This window comes from Puntigrus tetrazona, chromosome 25 (genome assembly GCF_018831695.1).
Source record: "Puntigrus tetrazona isolate hp1 chromosome 25, ASM1883169v1, whole genome shotgun sequence".
Lineage (NCBI taxonomy): Eukaryota > Metazoa > Chordata > Actinopteri > Cypriniformes > Cyprinidae > Puntigrus > Puntigrus tetrazona.
The window spans coordinates 17,114,589-17,139,012 of NC_056723.1; the positions used below are offsets into that span (position 1 = coordinate 17,114,589).

The 24,424-nt window shown below is 40.1% G+C and overlaps 1 protein-coding gene and 2 pseudogenes across 1 annotated transcript in view; 2 read left to right on the forward strand and 1 right to left on the reverse strand.

Moving 5' to 3' along the window:
* Nucleotides 1-5,098, forward strand: part of LOC122331320 (transmembrane protein 266-like) — a 58,350-nt gene extending 53,252 nt beyond the window's left edge. The window contains exon 13 of the mRNA XM_043228878.1: nucleotides 1,277-5,098. Coding sequence (XP_043084813.1) covers nucleotides 1,277-1,923 — 647 coding nt within the window. The 3' untranslated portion in view covers nucleotides 1,924-5,098. The remainder of the gene's footprint in view (nucleotides 1-1,276) is intronic.
* Nucleotides 5,099-5,194: 96 nt separating this feature from the next.
* LOC122330721 lies at nucleotides 5,195-17,438 on the reverse strand (annotated as a pseudogene).
* Nucleotides 17,439-19,572: 2,134 nt separating this feature from the next.
* Nucleotides 19,573-23,980, forward strand: LOC122331113 (annotated as a pseudogene).
* The last annotated feature ends 444 nt before the right edge of the window (nucleotides 23,981-24,424 follow it).

Here is a 24,424-nt window from a genome sequence, read left to right on the forward strand (position 1 = left end):
GCGATAAAGAGGAGGGGCAGCCGACTCGTCACATTCCCCCCTGCGTCAACCCCGTCAGGCGGTCGCCGCCACGCAGGAGTGCTACCTTCTCAACCAGGCTCCAGCGGTCGGAGTGGGCGGGCAGGGATTCCTCTCCGGGCAACTCCTCTCGCACCGGGACAGAGAAACCGGGAATTAGTCGGAATGCTCAACCAGCCACCGGGTAAATGACAGTAAACGCAGGCGTCACTTACCCTTCCTGGTGGCTGGGAGCGAGTCTCCGTTGTTCCTCCGTCCCGGCATGGATACCAGCGAGAGGGATGATGTCATCAGGCGTTGCCCAACTGTGCCGTCTAAGCTCCGCCTTGCCCGCATTCTCCACCACTGTGACGGGAGGAGCCAACGACAGACACAGTGGGCGTGGCGTCAGGCCTCGGAGAGGCTTTTTATTATTAACAAAATAATAATAATCCAAAATAATGAAGTGTCCAGGGGAAAAGTGTCCAAATAAAAGGGGGGATCTGGTGTCCTCGTCGTGCTCCGGGTAACGTGCAGGCTTAGGCCGTGTTCCAGGGGGGGAAGGGTCCAGGTAAGGGGCGGAGTCCGGCGGTGCGACGCGCTCCCCTTTTCTGGCCCGAGGCTCGGCGGCGGCTTCTTCCGCGGCGTCTCCGTCGTTTCGTTGCTCCGGCGGCAGAGTGGGATGAGCTGTGTGCTCACAGCCTGGACTACGGGGGTCCCACGACGCACTTCTCGGACGGCGGGGTGAGGTCCATCGCGCACCCTTCCTGGACCCACGAGGACACCAGCGTGCATGCACGGGGGAAGAGACCGGTCTCCCGAGGAGAAGCGCGTTCGGTATTTAACGGCGACGGTAACGAGGCTAACTCACTTCAGGTGTGCCTCGTCACACGCCGCCAGACCTGAACAATACCACGCCCCTCCTCTCGAACACACCCACTCCCGTCGGGAGCCTGGTGAAGAGGCGTGCGAATAAAGGACGGGTGATGGTGACGATAAAGAGGAGGGGCAGCCGACTGGTCACAATATATATATATATACACACACACACACACATACTTATGTAAACAAAAACATTTTGGATTAATCACGATTATTAATAACTTGACAACACAAAAATAATTCAATTAAACATGCACAATATTTACGTGAAACTGGTATTTTAGTGTGAATAACATACTATTACAACCCACTGTTCGATCAAGCAGGATAATCATTTGATCTGGCTAATGTATCCATTGACCACATGTTTAAACCGTACTATCTGTTGTACACGCAGACATCGGGGTGCCCGACCCTGGTGCACGTGTCATAACCACAGCAGCCATCGATGTCCACCTTCCTACCAACCCCAACCAGTTGCCGCCTTCCCTCGTCAGTGCTGACGGCCCAGGAAGTGGCCAGGAGCGCACGGGCAGCTGTGTAAGTGAAGCGTCCAGCACGACCATGTCCCGGTCCAGCTGCAGCTTCACAGCCCGGCAGCACAGCGTCAGCAGCCACACGCTGGGCTCCACGACTGACTGCAGCTCGACCGTACGGGAGGCCTCCACCTCCGACTACAGCGGCCAGCGCTGCTGTCCTCCTCCGTACTGCAGCCCTTTGACCCTCGGCACACAACCGGGTGTCCACGACCCCAGCGCGGTGGTCAAAGAGCTGCTCTCTTCCCTGTCTGAGGACTCCTGCCTGGCACAGAAAGGCAGGGTGGACCCGGTCAACCTTAAACTGCCCAGTCCGGCAGGGTCAGTGAAGGCCAGTCCGGAACTGGAGCACAGGGTGAACATATACAACAAGAGAAACCAGGAAAGTCTGGGCGTATTCCAGACCAAGCCACTAATTCACCTGCAGGGGACCGAGCCATCTCTGGAGGAGAAGTACAGGCTTATGGAGCCGGCAGATACTCCACTGAGCCATATACCGGACACATAGAGCATGAAGTTTGGGACGGTGACCACCAACACCAGCTGAAGCAGCCTCTCTCTTGGCCTCTCTCTCTATATCGCTTACTCACTGGCTGTGTCGGAAACATGAAAAATAATGCCTTCACTGGCAGTGTCCTGAGGTAGGGAGGCATATCCCAGTGTAATGTTTGTGGAACATCCTCTACGGAAAGAGAGTGTGACTGGCCAAGTAGTTTCCTTATCAGGCCACTTTCCTGCAGAGTTCAGGTCCGAATCTGCTTCCCGTAGTTTTTAAGCAGTCCACAACACTTTGGTAGGTTGGTTGAGGTTTGTTTGCAAAGGATCAGAGCTAAATTCTGTGTGAAGGTAACTCTGGAGGAGCAGGGTTAGCTACCCCTGCTTCTTTTTGCAAGATTTATAGGAATTGCCTCATCACAAGTGGTACAAAAATAAAGGCTGGAATGAACTACGTTTCTATTAAAATCTGGAGAGTAAGTATCATAAATTGTCATAAACTTTGTAAATCATTACAGAAAACAACATCATGCACTAAACAACTGAGGATCACACACTACCAGAACTCCTGCAGAAACATGCCTTGTTGACAGAAAATGAAAACTGAAGAAGCAAATCAAGGTCTAGGGTTAACTAGAAACTACAGGCAGGGAAGTTTTTATCAAAGTTGGAGCAAAACTCTGCAGTGATCCAGGACTGATGCTGGCCAACCCTATTCTCGGCAGAAGTCATAAAGTTTTATTCCAGAGTTAAGTTTCTGTCAGACTCTGCAGGATCGTGGCTCATAAACGAGCTCTGAAGTCGAATATCAGCGTAAATAGTTCACTATTTGGCGCGCCCCCCTACTATCGAAATGCCTTCATTTGGTCAATACATTGGACATATCATTCCCCGTCTATGATATCCCAACAGCTGGTTCAGTAGTTACTTGAAAATTCGCTGATGGGATAGTTTAAAGACTTTATAAATATTTACAAAGACATAGGTGGGAATCGACAGATCTGGGCATATAGGGTTTTCGAAGTCTGACTAAAACCTGAATGCATGGTTCTTCAATTCTGGCTCGTTTAACACAAACACTTTTTTTAAAGATTTATTTTTGCGATTTTGCATTTTTATTTGGATAGGTATGCAAGACAGGAAGTAAAATGGGATGGAACAGGGCGAGATTGGCAAAGGTCTGCGTGCTGGGTTTAAGTGAAAGAATTTGGATGATAACTGGTGATCTTTTACATTGACATAATTTGTTTTTACAATACAAGAGAGCTGAAAACATTATTTTGCGATGCATAGATTTCATATCTGAAAGAGATTTGTACATGTGTTCATTTTATGAAACACACGTACACATATTCGAGAAATTATCACAAGATGGGTTCTTCGCAACGTTTTATAAATGAGACCACAGGGACAGATCTGAGGAACCCTGGCTTGAAGATAGTTTACCCTAAAACAAGAACTTTGTTTATCTGCTTACCCCCGGGCAAGCAAGATGTAGATGACTTATTTTTTTTAAGTAGAACACAATAAAAGATTTTTAACTCAAACCATTGCAGTTGCCATTCTTATTATGTAAGTCAATGGGCACACAATCTTTGGGAGTTAAAACACAGACAAATCCAAATTAAACTCTGCCGCTTGTGACAATAAAATTATAAGACACTAAATGATAGCTTTGTGCAAGAAACTGAACAGCAATTATGTATTATATTTTTTTAACTGATACTTGACCTTAATGTCCGACTCGTTCACAACATCCGGCACATCACGCATCAGTGTGCTCTGACACACACACACACACACGCATACACATATATATACACACATAGATCCTTACATATCGCGGCCCATAGAAACAGTCGCTAACAAGCAATCAACTTTTTTTGAGCAATGTTGCTTGTGCTATTTTAAATTGAAAATGGGTAACAAATTTCTATCATTTAGATCACTCTTGGGCTGTGTGTCTCACCTTCTTGAGTCGGACATTGTGGGGTATCAGAGGGAAAAAATTCGGAAAACACTGTTCAGTTTCTTGCACAAGCAGAACGTTTCCTGTCTTAAGACATCAATGTATCGTCACGAGCCGTAGAGTTTAATTTTTATTTGTGCATGGTTTTTTAATCTCAAAGATTGTGTGCCCATTGACTTGCATAATATGACACACCCTGCAACATTTAGAGTTAAAAACCTTCGATTGTGTTCCTATGAAGAAACAAAGTCACCTACATCTTGGATGAACTATCCCTTTGAGGTTTACCTTCATCCAAAAACTTTGAGTGATTAGGCAGCAGTTTCTTGTTTCGGACACAGCCAATCTGTCTTTCTCTTTCTGTGTCAAACAGCACTATGATACTCTCTCCCAGGTTTCATGTTCTCAGAAAGGGGCACAGGAAGTGACATGAGGATAATGCTCTCTGCTACCCGCCTCATGCAACGTTCCTTCTTACAGATGCACATTTCTTTTTCTTTCTCTCTCTCTCCAACTCTGCAAGAGCACTTGAACTGTGTCACTCCTGCCAAAATTGCACAACCTTCCAAGGAGTCAGGGAGAGGTACTTTGGGAGCCATCATTGGAAGATCCTTCAGGAATTTCAGTCTGTCTGTTGGGCGAGTGGTGTATGAAACCAGCAAAAACACACTCTTTTAGACGGTAGACCAATATCGGAGTGTGGCTGGAAGACTTATCATGTGTTCTCATTCAGGGTGGCGTGGGAGGGAGTTTTTATTTGTCAATTTGTTAATTTGTACGAAATGTAACTGACACACAATGTACAGTCCTTTTCCCCCAATGCTGCAGGGTTACATTTGATCCGTGTTCAAATGTGTCAAGCTGTGTGATTCAGCCAAATTTCTTACCTTTGCCTTTCTTACATTACTGATGCTGATGTTTGTATTCAAATTCTATGCGAGAAAAAAAAAAAAGTGCTAAACTCAAGTATTTTTAAAACACGGGAGAGCAAACGATAGGCGAACATTTCAGGTATACAGTATTAGAAGATTTTTATGAGAAATTATGGTTAGAATGTTGTCATAACCCTAAACCTTAACCCCCGTCCCAATAGCATGAGCCTTTGAAAAGATCTATCTGCTTTCTGACCGAGGCAAATTAATCCTGTGTTATCGACAAAGGATTTTATAAACTGATAATGGGAGAGATTGTCAAGCAATTAAAAGTTGGTCAATTCAAACTCCAAGTGTCATTTTTGTTGTAGCAGTAAGGATGTGTATGCTTATACGAAAGTATTTGTGCAGTGTAATGGTCGTGTGAGAATAAGTAACGAAACCAAAGCAGAAGTATGTTTATTGTATCATTCAGTGAGCATCCAGGGCCAGACAGATACATTATTAAAGTATAACAAACAGCAAGTTACTTGCACAAATAGATGACCATAAGACAACTGCTGGATAAAAGACTTCTACTCCACTGAGGTCAGTATGCAGTCCTGCTTCTGGAGGCCCAATGTCCTGCATAATGTAGCTCTGACACATGAGCCTGGATGTTTCTAGTGATCCTGAAGATCCTTATTAGCTGCTAATGAGCTGGACAGGACAGTGGGCGTCCAGGAGCAGACTCGGACAACCTTGAATTACCCGAAGTCCGCAACAATGATAAAAACCCAAATTTGAAAAACAGAAGACCTCTGGCCATGTGTCACTTAATTCTTTTATTAAAAGAAGTGGTTTAAATGTTTACATTAGCTACTGTAGGTACGCAAGTGTTCTGGAGAAAATCACGTTCAGGAAGTGAGCATCAGTGGAGCGTTGGCTCGAGCTTCTTAAGGCAGGTTCTAGTGAAGTTCTCCAGGTGAGTACCAGCTTCCTGAGGAGTATCACTTTTTCAAGGCTTCGGTCAACTCGGGTACAACCTAGAAATGGATGCACTGATACATAAACTGGCCCAAGTCTTTCAACACGTTTTTGGACAAAACTATATAACGGTGTAAACAGGATCTGAAACTTTTTGAGCAAATCCACTTTTGCCCACATCCAGAGGTAGTCTAGTCTAAGGGCCTGTTAAAACCTGTTCACCTGTTCATGCGTTTTGTTAAAACGGTTCCATTCACACTTGGCAATATAAATGTCTTAGCGAAACAGATGCAATCCCAATCTTTGATTCATTCCCGAGTTCACCAAGTGTTAACAGGCACTGAAACGAATTAGACCGGCTTTCTTGCGTTCGAACATCCACTGAAGACCGTCTCCTCTCTGTCTGCTCACTTAATTCGTAAACATTAAGGGACATGTTGTTATAGCATGTGAGCCAGTTTTGCCATCTGAAATCGTAGGTTTACTTTTAAGGCGAGAAATGTGAAAAGCACAAAATCCTCTTGGCAGTCCTGATTCGGTCTAACCATGCAGTGTTTGGCTTACTCTCGGGCCTATCAGAACATAAACAAATGTTTCGTTTTCTATCGTCTCATTTTGCACTCCAAAATAAATTGCGCAAAAGCTCATTTCGCAATATTAGATCGACAGATCAGAAAACCCATACATACCCACCCAAAGAAATCAGGACAGAAACGGTCAAAACGCCACGTATATATCTCGTGCGGTGTAGCAGTCTGTTTAAGCAGCGCAGGCACAACGGCTGTCATTTGAGAACATCCTGAACTTTTCCCCTATACGTCAGTCTCTCATCCAAAACCGAGGCGCTCCCGTATTCCAGAGTGCCCTGAAAAACTATATCATCACCCCAATACGTCCCCGGCTCACTTTTCAATCCAAGGAAGGAGGAGAAAGCCCATCCATTTTAATCAGTTATCCGAGGAGCGATCATGTGTAAGCTGATCTGAGAGCTCACCGGCACTGCCCATCGGCGCCAATCACTTTTACACAGTTTACCTGCACACCTGTGTCTAGCACGCGCCGCCTGAATAAAAGATGAATGACAGGGCAAACACAGGGAAATAAACGATGCTAGCGTTACACAAGGTAAACACCAACAACAGATGGACGTGGCGTGTGTGTGTGTGTGTGTGTGGCAGCCCTCTGGCACCGTGAGAGCGTGTGCCACCTTGAACTATGGCGCGCAGCCGGCCGTGTAAAGCTCTGGTGAGAGCAGACAGAAAATAAAGGTGAAAAACTACACCCGCGCACTTGTGCTGACTATCAGTTACTTTTCTGCTCTGAAAGAAGGAGAAGTTGTGTATGAGGCTTCTGGTTGGAGCCACGAGTCACCACTGATTAATTCAGCAACTCAATAATTCAGAAGTTGCACCTTCTCCATTAGGTGGAATAATGCTCCCTGCAAAATTTAAAAGGGAAATATGGGACAGCTTTTTTTTTTTTTCTCTCTTCAAGTCGCTCTGGTTTTGTTTGTAGATGGGGTTTGGCTGAAGAAATTAATACCGGGCCATTTGAAATTTACAACGCTATTAATAATAAACTTGGACGGTGCGGCTGATTGTCTGAGGCACTGGATTAAAATGTCTCTGATGACCTGACGAGGATCTTTTGTGTAAATGAGATCTGTGTTTTAGAAGTAGATTATATCTTTCTTGTTACGTTTACTTCAGCCTTAGTTGGAGCTTCAAATGGCAAAAGGCTTCTCACCCCTGTCCTGAGAAATTAGGCCCATTTACTTTTTTTTGAACCTGAAATAAAATGTTCACGTAGGACTGGTATCATATCAATATCCAAATAAATAAATAAAACACTTGTTTTTACATTTAAAAAAATAATAAATAATATTAAATCATTTAAATTAAATTTTTAACATAACATTTTTATGTTAAATATTTTAATTTAAATTAAACATTACTAATCATAATTAGAATTAACATGATTTTTATTAACAGAATTTTAAAACAAGAAATATAGGTATAGTAATTATATTTATAACTCCAAAAATTTTAATTTGAATTTTAATTTACAAGAAAACAAAAAACTTAATAAATAAATAGATTGCAAGGAAAAAATTATTCTACATCAAAATTATTTCAACACTAGGATTTTAACCAGCTAAAAATGGTCCGTTTTTTCTACCTTTTCCTCTAGTGTGTCCGTAGGAAATATCAATGTACATTTCTAAACATATATATATATTTATGTTATTTTTTAATTATGCACACAGACAGTACAACAATCTTTCCAACCACGTTTCCTACTTAAGCACCACAACTCACTAATTAATGGTCAAACTACAACTAGGAACCTTACCTTAAACAGATCTGCCACTAGGCCATAGTCAGCCACCTGGAAAATGGGGGCTTCTGGGTCCTTGTTGATGGCTACGATGGTCTGTAAAACAATGAAATACATAATTTAGCATGGTGGGCTGTACTGAATAGAAAGCCTCTATGAGTTGAGTGCTGATGGACTATAGGCTCCATAATTCCCAAAAGTCAATTTCCAGAACAAGTGCAGTAGTAACAAAAAAAAAAGCGAACACATTATTCTTGTAAACATCTCATCAACATGAGGATGATGCTCCTATGTGCTCCATATGGAGGAAGATGCTTGTGACGGGCTCTGACGGATAAAGCAGTGCTACCAGAAATGTTCCAGAGATGTGGAATGGAAAATGCAGATGAATTATGGATGCAGGTAAAAGGCTCCTCCAGATCGCTTTTGAAACACTCCACTCCAATACAGCATCACACTTAAGAGCGACTTAACTTAAATATTCTGGAAAGTCCAGGAGACGCCGCCGGTCATGGGTGGGGTTTCCTCTGATTTCAGATATTATCACAAAATATGATATCTTCTTAGTATAGTGCAGTGTGCGGTGTGTATTTTGACACGCATTGCTAACTGTACCTTGCTATCCTTCATTCCGGCAAGATGTTGGATCGCCCGGAGATGCCAACAGCAATGTACAGCTCCTGAGGAGTAATCAAAAAACATTTAAATGATTTTCTATAACATACAAATCAGCGCTTTATTGCTCTTTTGATATAACGACACATTTATGACCTCCCATATTTGCATTTCATTGCCTGTCCAGTACTCTGCATGTGAACACTACTGGCTTTTATTAGCCGATCATAACAGAGGTTGTTTACATAAATTTTAACGTTTAAATGTAAGGTCAGCAGCGAGGGTCAAAAAGGTTCTTGAAATAGAAATCATAAAAACATATTAGTGTAGTTAGTGCCACTAAACGATTAATCACATCCAAATTAAAAGTTTTAGTTCATGTAATATATGGGTATACTGTGCATATTTATAATGCATGTATATAATTTTAACATATTTACATATATACATATACATATACACATATATATATATACATATTCTAATGTATATTTATATGATTAAATTATATTACTTTATAAACATTTAAATATAACATTAATAACAGATAAACCCTAATACAAATCTAATTACTTCTATCATTTACCTAGCAAACACATTACATAAATATTATAACATGTTATTCTCTCTTTAGTGCAAAAGTAGCCAGTTATGAATTAATTGTGAGAGGAAGCTCATTCATTATGCTTTCAGAATCATGTTATGCACAAGCCTGATTGGCCGACGCCCCTGGCAACAATATGGTGTGCCATTTTTTCAATTAGCAGCACTTAAAATGAACTGCAACAAGCCTGGTGCTTAAATTAAATCACGATGAGCTCCTACTCGCATGTTATACAGAAATGTGACTGAAAACCCAACAAGAGACAATTTAGCAACATCACAGGTCACGAAGGACGTTTAGAGCTGCAAAGCGGAGTTAAACTATGCAGGATCTCGGCGTTGGCACGGAAACGCTCCGCTGACCTCCCGTCCCGGGGAACAGGCCACAACATCCTCACAATTACTCAGAAGAGGAGCACTTGGGGGATGTGGCAGGGAGCTCCCCCTCGCCTCCACCCTTGTCCCGAGGGAGTGCTACATCAGTGGCTCTCAGCTTAATGCACTGCTCCATGAATATTTCAGTGCAGTTTAATGTGGCTGCGGCTCTCTCTCGGGGGCCACCGCTTCAATTTGAGAACACGCGTCGCCGGCCGAGCTCTAAAAGCTACTGGGAGAGGAAGAAGGGCAGGGCTGGTGTTTCAGATGGGCCGAAGTGATGGAGACCTGCAAATATCTCAATATCTACAGGATGGAGGAGGCTGTAGTGGGCGGTGGATAAAAGTTCGCTGAAGATTTATCGTAGTTATCAGATAACTGTTGCCAAGCGTCTAAAAGCTAATATGATCTTTGATCTTTATAACAAAATTAAAAAAAAAAAAAAAAATCAGTAATTTTGTAATTGTAATTTCTTCATCTATAAAAGACCTTTTCTGCTGAGGTAACAAAGACTGCATAAGAAGGAAAAATAGTATTAACCTAAATTAAAAAAATAAAATAAAATTATATATATATATATATATATATATATATATATATATATATATATATATATATATATATATATATATATATATATATATATATATAAACTTTTTTTTTTTTTAAGTCTGCACTTATGTTTTTTTGGTAAATGTTATTTTTGTCTTTTTTTACTATTTCTATGAAGTTAAAATAAATGAAATATATATTTTGCCTTGAAACATTTAACTTATATTGTTATTATTTAGTACAATTATTGTAAGTAATAAAATATAATATAATGCATCATAACAAAAAAAATTAAAAATAAAAAAACATTTAAAAGTGTCCAAACGCAAGTTCACAGCAATGCCTATTAATAATCAAAAATGAGGTACATGATCTTTATCTAATATCCTAATGATTTTTGGCACAAAAGAAAAAAGAATAATTGTGACTAATAATGTATTATTTGCTATTCCACAAATATACATAGACAGACTGCTTTTACACACACACACCCCCACAAAATAAATAAATAAATAAAAACTGGATGTACATGATTTGAAGTTATCAAAACATCACCCTGAGGGCTAAAAGATTATGATTAACCACAAAAGGCACATTCAATCGACCCAAAACAACACTCATCCATCTTGACTCGAGTTCATTTCACTGGACTCTTTGTCAGCAGAACTCATTCGGGACTTGTTCGGGGTGAATACTAATGCACAACGGTCGAGTTGCGCTTGACAAGCTTGTCAAAACATTTAGAGAATTGGTTTTGGGCCGATTTGCCCGGTTTGAGCTCGAAGCGGACCTGTATGGCGCTGCAGCTTCACTAATGGCTCTGGTAAATCATTTAGAAGCCGGAATGTGCCATTAACTACATCACAACGCCTCAAAAGCTCCGCTAATGTGTGGATAATGACAGCAGGGAGGTCCGGCTACAAGGCGGATAATGGAAAATTAACCTTTTAAAAGGGCAACACGGATCCATCTTTCTGGACTCGAACAGAAACAACAAATTAGATGCTGTCGCGTTCAAAGTCGAGATGGTTTATCGAGCCTAAAAGCTGGACGCTTTTGGGGAGATTTGGTTTTGATCTCTGTAGAGGCAATTAGTGCGCGTTAGACACAGAGAGACGTGACAGTACTTTACAGGAGCCACAATCTTTCCAGTCTGTCCAACTTGCATGTCGTTGGGAACATAACAGCGTCAACCGCAGCTCTGGAGGCTCCGACTACAACGACATATCGACTTGATTGACAACTAAGACTAAAGATGGAGTAAAAGCAACAAAACAAACGTCATACCGGCTGCGTTGAGTTTGTCTGCGGTCGTCGAGCAGCTTGAAGTTCTCGCGCTCTTCAGGCCCCCTCCCTGTTATGACAGAAAGACGGCAGATGGGCATAAAATATGAAATTACTGACAAGGTTATGACTCGGTAGGATCAATAGCGCCTCGGTTTACTATCGATTTTCTGAGCAAAAAAAAAAAAAAAAAAGGCTGGAGATTTCTAGGAATACCTAACATCATGACCTACGGTTCAAACAAACAATGAACGTGAACACAAAGATGATGATGTAGTTCCTCATGAAAGCAGTTTCAAGTTTATTGTAATTTATTGATGTTACTTTGATTAAGCAATAAAATATGAGAGTTTGTGCTTCATTGCTTTTATAAATCAATAAAGTTTTGTTTATAATAAAATATTAAAATACAATAAAGTACATAGAAAAATCTAATTACATGATATATATACACACACACACACACACACACACTTATTTATTTAAAGTATTTAGTCATACCAGGCTCAAAGGCTATATACATGGCAATAATACAGTACATAATTCTTAAATCATAAGTTATTATAACAGTGGATCTAAACACAAAGACGACGATATATAGTCCCTGTATTTTTGACCTGTACTTGATCTTCTGAAGAAGTACCATAGATCTTTACTGTGCCATTTGTTATATAAGGCTAGCCTATCAATTAAATATTACTAGGCCAATGACTTTTCGTTAATCTACATTGCATTTGTTATGAACAACAACAGCCTGCACATTTAGAAACAACATGATACAGTAAAAATCTATTCCCTTAAGACATTATCAGAAATTCTGCAAGTTAGACAAAATTTACCACAATAAATAAGCCTACAATAAAAAGTGATAAATTATAGCAACGGTGGTCGTGAGTATGCATGTTAGTGCAAGATTATGTTTTCTCCTCTTTTTGTCATTTTATGCCTTTTTTAGGTAATGCTTGACTTCCTCCATAGAATTTTAAAGTGGCAGTTTCTCAATAGAACTCAAATAGATTGCTCATTTTATCAATCAAATAATTGCATTATATAAACATTGCATTATAAGCAGTTCAGGCAAGTAAAATAAGGAGGTGCCTCACGCAAAAATAGATATTAGTGAATTTTATGTATGAAAAATGGTATATATAGCTAGGCGAACAGGTTATCATGTTACACACTGTACTTTTCTTCAGCATCTGGGAGTTAAATTTGCATTCTATAGCATGCTTTAGTTAACATCAGGACACTTTCCTGTAATATCCAGCGGATGACTGCGGTTCTTACCTCCAGACACCACGACTTTAGCACTGGTGAGTTCTGGACGGTCACTCTTGGATAGAGTTTGTTCCAGCCACTCGGAGACTCCAACAGGGGCAGACGGAGAGACTGCAAAAGCAACATCTCGTGAGGAGACGAGTTGTTCCAAAATGCCCTTTACGATCCCTTTAAAGCTAACGTTTAAACAAACTAGCCCATCAAAACCTCGCAGAGGAGGGGAAGATTATACACAACACTAAATACCATAAATCTTTGCGCGTGGTATCAAAGTCAGCGTGACCTTAAAGCAAAACATGAACAAACAACAGCGCGTTTAACTTCATCAAACAACTCGGTACCTTCCTCTGAAGACGCGCCGCCTCCTTCCACGGCCGCCGGTTCAAAGGAAGTGCCTCTGACGGTGAAGACCTTGATGCTTTCATTGCACTTGACTGTGCTGAGGGCATTCCCTGTAAAGGAGAAATAACCGTAAAATAGGTGTTGGATATGACAAGAAATATTATTAGTAATAGCACAATATATAGTATAAGACAAGTTATAAGACAAGTATTAAGTTTTAAATCTGAAAGTGCGCCGTGTAGAACTCAAAAATTCAGATTCTGAATCACTGAATCTTTTTAAAACGAATCCCAAACCTTTTGTCAACATGTTAAATTTGCATATTGCCTGCATATTATAAGACAATGAAACAAACCTTTTAATATGCATAACAAAAATAAAGACAAGATTTTTATTATTTACTGGCTTGATTTTTTTGTTTGTTAAAAGGAGCTTGATTCTCACTTTATAATAGCTTGCATTAAGGTCATTAATGCACATTAATACATTGCACAATGAAAAACATATCATCATAAAACGTCCATTCAAATACTTAAACGCTAAGATAATTTAAGAAACGCTATTATAAATCATGTGCACATAACCTCCATGGTTCCCCCGGTTGAAAACCCTGGTCATAAATGATCACCACAAGTGGCAAACCACCACTTTTCATTTGATGTTTCGCATGAAAAACGCTCATATCAAATTTAAAATAACATTTCAATTAAAAAAAAAAAAAAAAAAAAAAAAAAGTGTCTCATAAATAACTTTTTTTTTTTTTATACACTAGCGCTTTGTGCTTGCCAAAGATAAAGTGGACGGAATAATTAGGAAGTATTTATGGCAGTGGATTTTATGGATGAGAAACGGTGAACAGAAAAATAATGCATGCAAAGTGGGACAAAAAGGCTCCAGGGTCCCCCTTAGATTTAAAAATGAAAATATACGATTTGTTTCAAGTCAGCGTGAGTCATTGCACGTCTCTGTGCACCGTGGCCAGACTCTAAATCACAAAACTGTGTGCTGAACAACCAAAAAAAATTTTTAAAAAGCGGAACAAATTAGGAAGGTTATCTGAAAGCAAACAGGTTTAAGTCAAGCGTTTCATTGAGAAGTGCAACCTGCGCATGTTTACCGGCATAGATGGTCCTCACGAAGGTGTCTGGAGATTTGATCTCAATGATATCTGAAATGGGAGCCACATCCAACTTGGCAGCCACTCTTGGAAGGAGATTCTACAAATAAAGACACACGCACTTATTAAAGACAATCGGATGTATCCAGAGCTCTTGGAGCCATTAAAACATGTCCATTCTTATCTGCAGATGTGGTCAAATTTGATTTGTTTGGAAATAGCATTATTTCGGCAGGCATTGATCAAAAGCCAGTTTCACCGCATGTCTGAAAACTTTGGCCATCCTGCATCGCAGACGGAATAAATATCGTTGAGTCTGAAAAAGAGCTCCAAGTTATGTCTGGAGGTGAAAAATATTGCATAGTGGTAATTCAAGTGTTTTATATAGTGACATAATGAAACCAAATCCACCACTTAAGAATCCATCAAATAAAATACATTTAGCCAGTGAGGAAATTGAGACTAATACATCTCTTTGGTCTGGGGTTAGGCTACATAAGATACTGTTTAATGTATTACAATTCAATTTAAATACCATTAGATCTGCTGCCTGACAGTTTGGCTGTGGAATGACAAATAACCATGCATATAATAGAGCCCCACTTATTGAGGACGGACTTCTCCCACTATTCCAAAAGTAAGAAGCCTGATAGGGGCTCGGCGAGTATGAGAGTTTCTAATCCATTTCCCATTTGTGCTTTTGCGCTTTGGGAAATAATCAAATAACTTCTGAATGAGAGCAACTACAAAATCCTGCATTAAGTGAAGCAGAGCTACGCTAATCCTTCATGCAAACACACGGGGGAAAAGAGATCTTTGGGGGAAAAAAAAGTCGATTTCGCACAACCACAAAAAAATAAATAAAATAAAAAGATTCTCTGCAAATTTAACGGAGCAAAGACCAAAAACTGTTTTGCATTTTGATTTTAATGTTATTTTAAACATTTTCTAAAAGGCAAAAATTATATTTATAATATAAGTATTTCAAAAAATGATCAAGGTGAAAAGTGAGAAAGTTTTACAATTTGTATGAAGAAATAACGCATGAAATAATTTTTTTATAAAATAAAAGCAAAGGTAGAAATTCTGTTCAATGACAAATGTTTCTTATCAAACAAATGTCAAATTCATACAATCTGACAAATAAATGTAAAAAATAAAAATAAAAATCAAGTCAAAATTTCATTTTACATTGATCCGATAAAAATAATTGGTTATGGAAAAAATAAGTCAAGAAAAAATTGTCATCAAGTTGAAAAGAAGCCAAATATGTCAAAACACAAATAAACAAGAGGAAAATATTTTAATAATATAAAATAAAATAAAGGCAAAGTATGTCACATTTTTCAATTTGTCCAAAGAAACTAAGCCCATCAAGGTAAATGTTTTTTTGTTTTTTGTTTTTAAATCTGATGAATTTAAATCTGATTTTACAACTCAACAAAATTCATAATTAAAACAAAAGCTGGTTAAATGTATCAAATAAACTGAAAAAAATATTAATTATGCTCATTCAGATAAAAGCTTGTCATCATATAAAAAACATAAACATAAAAAAGGCATAATAGCAATTTTGTTAAAATAAAGGTTTTCATGAAAATAAAAATCTAAACATAAGTCATAATAAAGTATTAAAATTTGACAAAATTAAAATAAAAATAAAGGCCAAAAAAAAAAAAAAAAAAAAAAAAAAATCAAGTTTAATCTGTTAAATGTTTGTCATAAAAAAATACAAAAAGTGACCATAGTGTTTTATTTTATGTAAGTCTGATTTTTTAATCTAACACGTTAAAACAAATCTACCGTGCTCAATAATAAAAACAGCAACGTCACATTGTTTCAGCCCAACTTCTTCTGGAACGTACCTTTCCGAAAGCAGACGCTCCGGCACAGATGTGTGTGAAACCGAACTGTTTCTGGGTGGCCAAGATAAGAGGCGTCAGCTCCTCTGTGAAAGAAAGGTTTTCATTTAAATCACTCTATACCTCCTTCCTCACCTGCCAGACGCTTTATGCAAAGCTACTTGTGTGTAAATCTTCCTAAAGAACAGCACAACGCTCAAAAACCAAATCAAGCTGGGTTTACCTGGCAATAAACCCTTGTAGGCTTCGTGCTGCGCTACCAGAACTTTCTTCACCCCTTGAACTTTGGACAACTGCTCTGCAACCTGTCCAAAAACCCATAATCATTCCCTTTTAAATCGCTCTTTTAAACTGCTATGCGCGAATCAATGTGCACGAACAGATATTACCTTTGCACAACTTGTTCCAGCAACCAAACAGGACACGTCACTGCCTAGTTTTGCAGCGGCAGTGATGGCGTTAAGGGTGATGGGGGTCAGCGACTCATTGTTGTGCTCGGCAACTACCAGAGTGCTCTGAAACCTCCGAATCAGACCAGACTGGAAAGATAAAACAGGTTTGGTTAACTACCGAATCCGATAAGGCAAGATATAAATATCTGTCAAGGCCCTTTCACCCAAATAACGGACACGAGGAGACCATTTAATACAGCGCATTAAATGTAGCCCACAGAGGTCATTAGAAATCTAAGACATGACAGAGATCTGATACTACTTAGGGTCTGACCTAATGTATATTAACATATCACATGCAATGTAGGTAACATTTTAAACGCATTTTAGGTCAAACAGTTACTTAGGACAGCGAGGAGGTTTCATAATGGAGTGTTTACATATTGCATAACCTTGACAGATAGTTATCCAGCTCTGTTTTTTAAACTACCAGTGCTTAAACAATATGTCAAGTTCATTAAATACTGAAACACTGTTCAAAAGGTCAATATTTATGTTCAGCGCTATCTAAAACTATATGAAACTTAAGGTTTGGACGCTTAGCTAGCATAGCACGTAACCGTTAAAAATAAGCTAGCAGGGTAAACCAAACACTTGACATTGCGTATTAATGGTCACATTTCAAAAAACAGCACAAATAAACAAGATGATAAGGAAAGAAACGGCAGTTTGGTAACATACTGGACCACTGAACTGAATGAGCGAGTTAGCCGGCATGCTAAGCTATTCGTTCAAGGATACGTCTGTGCAGAAAAGGCTAGAGAAAACGAGTAACAGTTTTTAAAAAGTGCGCAGTGGTTAATGCGTCGTTTCGACGGATTTGTCTTACCAACTGTCTGAGACGTGTCTTGTTTACTGCTTTGAGCATGATTGCAGCAGCGCACTGTCAACAGCTACACTGTCGCTGCTCGCGATAGAGGTTGAATTGAGCTCTCGCGAGATCTTAGAAGGACACGCCCCTATCGGGCGCAAGTCGTTTCGTGGCGGCTCAAATGTGTTTTTTCGTAGTGATGTTCCTCGGAGATGTGTGCCTATAGTCATAAATATTTGTTAAAGAAAATTAATAAACAGAAATTAATAAAAGAAATCAGAAATAGCTAACACGCAAAGTGGGCAGGGTGGATGTTTGATTAGGGGTGTGGTTTGGCTTTTACACGGAGACTGTAAAAGTAAGAGGGTCCACTGGACCCAAGCTCACATTTTTTATCACGTTATTTATTTTATTTTATATATAGGCAGTGGAATCCGCATATTTTCTGCATTAAGCAAAATAGCGCGCTTCGTTGTGAGCTTTTCTCAGTGCTTTTAGAGGCATGGGTTTTTTATTATCGCTGGTTTTATTTACTGCTTTTAGCCGATGCGTTGCACTGATTTGACAGACTGTTTGATGTCGCTTTGCATCCACGTGCGAAATACAGTCAAAAGAGTTGAAGACAAAAACATCTTTGCATTTAGTGGATATTAAAATAATTAAGGATACAACCATGCAATAAGTGATGGCTTACATGCTAATAAAATAATGTGTTAAGCACGATATTTAAAAAAAAAAGCTGCTGCTTCTGACCATTTGTAGGTCATTATTTGGTCCATCAACATTATAAAACAACGCAGTGCTCTTTGCATGCATCTCTTTTCGAAACGACGTGGTCTCTTATTAGGCTACAGCCTAAATTAAATGTATTTCTTGCCGGGTTAGAGGTCAAAGTCAAAGGTGAGGTTCGGGAGGTCAGCAGCACGACTTTCAGCGCGATCGTCCCATTCGTTTTTAGGGTGCAATAATAAACGAAATGATTCGTTACGGTGGCTTGTACTGTAAGCCACATCAAACATGCTCAAGTCTTCGTTGAAGAGGCCTACAAACAGCTCCGACAAGGGACGGGGTTAAAGATGCAAGTTTAATTAAGAGAAACGCGGATTATTCGCAATAACTGCAGAGTTTACTTCAAGAGAAGAAATAAAATCATCGAGGATGTATTGATTTGATGTTGGTCAGTTACGCATAAAGAAGAACAATTACGCATAAAAAAGCGGATTTGAAACACGTTTTATTCGATGTCGAAATTCCTTAATAAATACACCAAGCCATATTTCTTTTTTTTTCTAATAGCTGCTTTAATTTAGCAACGCCGTTAAATTAGTCATACACTTTAGTCAACTATTTTCTACCTGAATTATTCTCCCTTCTTTTCTTGACTCGGAGGTCTTGGAATGGCAAAATGTAACTATTTGTGAACTGTTGCTTACATATTTGACATATTAAAAATATGTGATGTTACTTTGATGTCCAGTAGGTGGCTCACTAGAACACACGGGCTTCATACGGATCTACCCTGTAGGGAAAACGAAGACGAAAAGGTTATATGTGTTCCATATATATATATATATATATATGCTTACATATATATATATATATATATATATATATATATATATATATATATATATATATATATATATATATATATATATATATATAAATATTTGTGGATCCAAACATTTTGCTGATCTCTATATTTGCCTCAATAGCCTACAAGAGCATCATTTTTTTATGAAAGGTTTATGTGTGTGTGTGTATATATATATATATATATATATATATATATATATATATATATATATATATATATATATATATATATGCAAGCTCCTACATGTAAAATAAAAGCCGTTTATAGACTTTAATATGTGTCTTTCATAAAGTTCAAATGCAACAACTGCTCACCTTTGTTCTTAAAACTTTCCCGTTTAAAGCATTCGGCTCCTCGTCGCTCCGCGCCGTCTCACAGTTATGTTCGAGCAGCAGAAGCGCGCGTTTAATCCGCAGGTCCTCGGCGTCGGTCACATTCAAAGCGGCTCTCCGCGCGGGAGCGCGCGCGTGCCCAGGTCTGCACGTGACGTCAGGGCCCGGTGACGTCAGAGGCCGTGTCCGTGTGTCGCTCTTCCACAGGCTCTCCGGCCAGAAGTTATTAGTCAGCTGGGGACGAGGCAGTTTCCCATTCCATTTCCTCATCTGTAGCCTCCTGCCTCAACCCTCCTGTATGGTGGATATTCTACCCCATCCTTCTTTCTTGGGTGATATGGGGGATCATTCAAAAAGTAAGTGCTGGACGATCTTTTACAAGTTACGCTGCAAGTTTGAATGTCGCAAAGTTTTTGGCTGGTTTACACCGTTTTGGCATTTAACACGATTTAAAAAAAGCGGTAACGTTATTTTTTTAGCCTTTTAAATAAAAAAAAGCACGGTGCGGCCAAAAACGCGAATCGCTGAAACAGGAAATAAAAACAGAGGGAATCGACATTTTTGCGGTCTAGCGACATTCAAATGAAGGATGCATGCAGGAAACACGAGCTCTTGCATAATGATGTATTTACACGACGCCGGTGTTTTGCGGGACCGAATAGGGGTGCTGTCGGCGGACACTAATCCCTGCTTTCCATACCCAGAGAAGCCTGGAATCGCCATGTGTGTCGGCTGTGGAGTCAGATCCACGACCAGTACATCCTGCGGGTGTCCCCGGACCTGGAGTGGCACGCGGCCTGCCTCAAGTGCGCTGAATGCAGTCAGTATCTGGACGAGACGTGCACTTGCTTCGTCCGAGACGGCAAGACTTATTGCAAGAGAGATTACGTACGGTACGAGCCTCTCTGTTTTGTGATTTCACAGCTTTGGAATTCCGTCGAGGCCCCTTTTTCGCAGATTCTTGACCCAAACCGATCTAGAGATACGGGCAACTCAGACAGAGTATTTAGAATAAAAAGAGTTAAAGGTGAAGCTACGGAACAATACAATGATTTATCTATGTTAGGCTGGTACTTTAACACGAGAGGTTACAGCTAATATCGTTAAAAAAAAAAAAATATATATATATATATATATATATATATATATATATATATATATATATATATTATTATATGCGTGTATTATTGTCCATGTAGCCTAAATATTTCATAGCGCCTTGTCTGTTTGGTTAATATATTACAATCTTGTTTGATTTAGGCTTGCACGTGCTTGTTTTCTAGTGTTTGTTCGGCTTTGTTTTCAAGTTTGCTTTGTCAAAAAAAGTTATTCCGTTATTAACAGTGTCTGTAAAGCCATGTAACGACGCGTTATAATGCGTTCTCTGCGTTTAATACACATTAGCCTATAAGCAATGTCGTCTGCGTGCTTTAATAAATACACGCAACGCACAAGGCCATAAAGTATTAAAACACTAAGTGTGACTTTTTAAAATTCTTCTGCGAATATTTTTATTTGTACAGATAACCCATTATGTATATATTTATTTATAACGCACGCTTTAAGAAACGAGCGAGGCCGCCGCGCGGATCAAGCTGAACGATTTCAGAAACGAACGCTAAAACAAGAAAATGTTTCTTCTGGAAACCGCAGGTTATTCGGGATCAAATGCGCCAAATGTAACGTCGGTTTCTGCAGCAGTGACCTGGTGATGATGGGCCCGGAGAACGTCTATCACATGGAGTGTTTTAGATGCTCGGTGTGCAGCAGGCATCTGCTCCCGGGAGACGAGTTCTCCCTGCCAGGACGAGGGGCTGCTCTGCCGGGCGGATCACGGGCTGCTGATGGAGCGCGCGCCTCGGCCGGGAGCCCCATCAGTCCCGGAAACATCCACCCCAACAGGCCCCTGCATCCCGGGTAGCAGTAATAATACTATTATTAATAATCATAATCGCATGGCCCGAGACGCGCATATTTAAGTACGGATCTCACGCGGTATTTGAACAGGCAACGATAACGTTACAGTAATGATTCAATTAGGAGCAGGGCGAAAAGGCGGCGTTAATTCTTCTAATCAGCTTGTGAAGCTGTTATAAGGAGCTGAAGCGAGCGGTTTGTGTTGTGCGCCCGCAGGCCGGTTTGATGGTATTGTTAAAATCCCCGACTGAGATTGTTTGAGGACGCTCTTGATCGAGTTAGCACGACCTAAAATTATTTTGAAACCGGCTATCGGGATAACAAGCATGCATTAAAATCGCTGTAATATTGGGATCATTTAAATCAAAGGGGTCTGATATTACAGGCAGAGTTGTTAGATATCACATATTAGTTTGTTTGTGTTTGTTTGGCTATTTAGGCGTCACGTTTTCGACGTAAAACGTGCAAATAAACAATGCAAACGTTGAACTGTAGTGCTTTTGATATTAAAAATAGCATGCTGTTCGATTATGTGCCACTGCTCTTGTTACTCTGCGAGATGGTGCACTTATTGCATGTTATACTTTCATATCCCACGTCGCTGTTTGGAGATTTTGCACAAACGGCGAAGTCGAGAGCACGCTGGAGGCCCTGCGGTGTTTTAACCGACACGCACTTTGGCCCCGGGCGCCGCGCGCGCACCGTTTAACCTTCAAGCGAGCGCGCTCTTCTGCGCGCGCGTCTAAATAACCAAACCATCTTTTATTCCGCAGAGCCCGTGCCGGTCCGACAGCCGCCTCACCGGAACCACGTTCACAAGCAGTCTGAGAAAACCACGCGCGTGCGGCGGTACTAAACGAAAAAGCAGCTTCACACTCTCCGGACGTGTTACAACGCGAACCCGCGACCGGACGCGCTAATGAAAGAGCAGCTCGTGGAAATGACCGGCCCCTGAGCCCACGGGTCATACGAGTGTGGTTTCAAAACAAACGCTGCAAGGACAAGAAGAGAGTCCATGCTTATGAAGCAACTACAGCAACAGCAGCACAACGACAAAACGGTAGGGATGCTCTGCGACTCCAGTGAAGCACAAAGCATACTGTAATATACAAGATACTCAAATAAAGCGCCTTTTCAAACAAATGATATTCTATGATTAGCTGTGATAATCTGGAGATTAAAAAAAAAGTTACATTGGTTGATAGTTTTTGGCTTTATTTTGTTTTATGTTGACATACACTCTTAAAAATAAAGGTTACGGTAGAAAATATATTGGCATCAACTTTCAGTTAAAACCTTTTTTATTACTTTAAAGAACATTTTAATAATCCAAAAAAATATTTTCTATTATTAAAAACACTTTTGTGTATTATAAAGGTTCCATGAATGTTACAGGGTTCTTAATGGAATCTTGATGCCAATAAAGAATATTTAGTTGTCAAAGTCTATCTATCTATATAATCTGTTTATCTATCTATCTATCTATCTATCTATCTATCTATCTATCTATCTATCTATATCATCTGTTTATCTATCTATCTATATATCATCTGTTTATCATATATCATCTTTTTATCTATCTATCTATCTATATATTTTTATCTATCTATCTATCTATCTATCTATCTATCTATCTATCATCTGTTTATCTATCTATCTATCTATCTATCTATCTATCTATCTATCTATCTATCTATCTATCTATCTATCTATCTATCTATAGCTAGTTGTTCACCTACAATTTGTAAACCAGATAGACTGTATCATCACATATTGATTTCTCAACATCTGTGAAATTAGGTCCCAAAGTGTTAAGCTTCTTTGGAGAACTGGAAGCGTGATATAGAAGGCTGTGTGTGTCGCTGAAGGTAGCCTATCTCCTCCACCTTTCACTTCAGAATCTTCAAGGTCTCACGGGACGCCGCTCTGGTGGCAGGCAGCCCGATCAGACATGACACCACAGTCCAGGGAAATCCTGTAGAAGTTCAAACCTATCAGCCCCGTGGAAAGCCTTAAGCGAATTAAGCCTTACAGAGTGACCTGGACCAGCCGCTTTCCAACAGCTGGTGAGGACAGTTACTACAAGGCCTGCTTTAAAGTCTGGCCTTTAAATCAAAAACGATCATTCATACAGACGAAGCATTTGAAATATGCAATAGTCTTACAGTATTAAAAGTGTTGTTGCATTTAGCAGTTATTCCAACTTTCCAGATATTTCACTTAGAAACAATGGCGCTGTATTGCACAGTGCCTCTCTGATCCTAAAAGAAGAAATATTAAGCGTTAGTTTAACGCTGTTTTTGAGTGTTTAAGCAACTAAAGCTGGCCGCGTTAGCTACAGCGTTTATATGCGCCAACAAAATCGAGGGTAATTGTGCGTTATACATTACAAAAGAGAAAAAGCATTTAAAACGATAAACGGCGGTTTTGTTGTGAGGCGCGAAAATTTAAAGCGTGGCGGGCAAGCGGAATTTTATAAAGAAACCCACGCTTGTGATTCGCACGCTGGGTGCAGTCCGCTAGCCCGTATGCGTGTCGTGTTATTTAACAGCGTGTCGAAGCGGCGCAGGCTTTTGTGAACGCCATTTGCAGATTGTACGTTTAATCAAACGCGTATTAGCCACAGCGTTCGACTGATGCCCACCAACTCTCTCCCCTCTTTCTGCACATAGGTGTCGTTTTCCGAGTCGGGTTCGCTGGGTAACTCGTCTGGTAGCGACGTGACCTCTCTGTCGTCGCAGTTACCCGACACCCCCAACAGCATGGTGCCCAGTCCCGTGGAGACGTGAGAGCCACCGAGACCCCGCCCCAGCATGCCCTCGCCCTGCCCTGCATGAAAACCCATCACCTCGCCGCCTCAAACGGAAAAAGGGATTAACCGAGATGGATTTAAACAGTTTGCCAAACGGAGGAGCCGACTTTGGGGTTTCCAGACGTGCTACGAACCCGTTTTTAAAGCATTTGGACCGTATATCGAGGACGTCCAGCGGAATACGAACACGTTATTTTGGTTTTGATTATGGACCACTTACGAAACAACAGTCTTAACAGTGTTTATCCGACACCGCCATTGTGTAGCTCTATCAACAAAGTGGTGTTTTCCTTAGCCTACGAGACAAAAATCAACCTTTTTGTCTTAACGCGCATGATCTCTCGAAGATGTATAAAAAAACTGAGCTGTAAATATTTTATCGTAACGAACGGAGGAAAGATTGTATAAACTTCTCGATTTA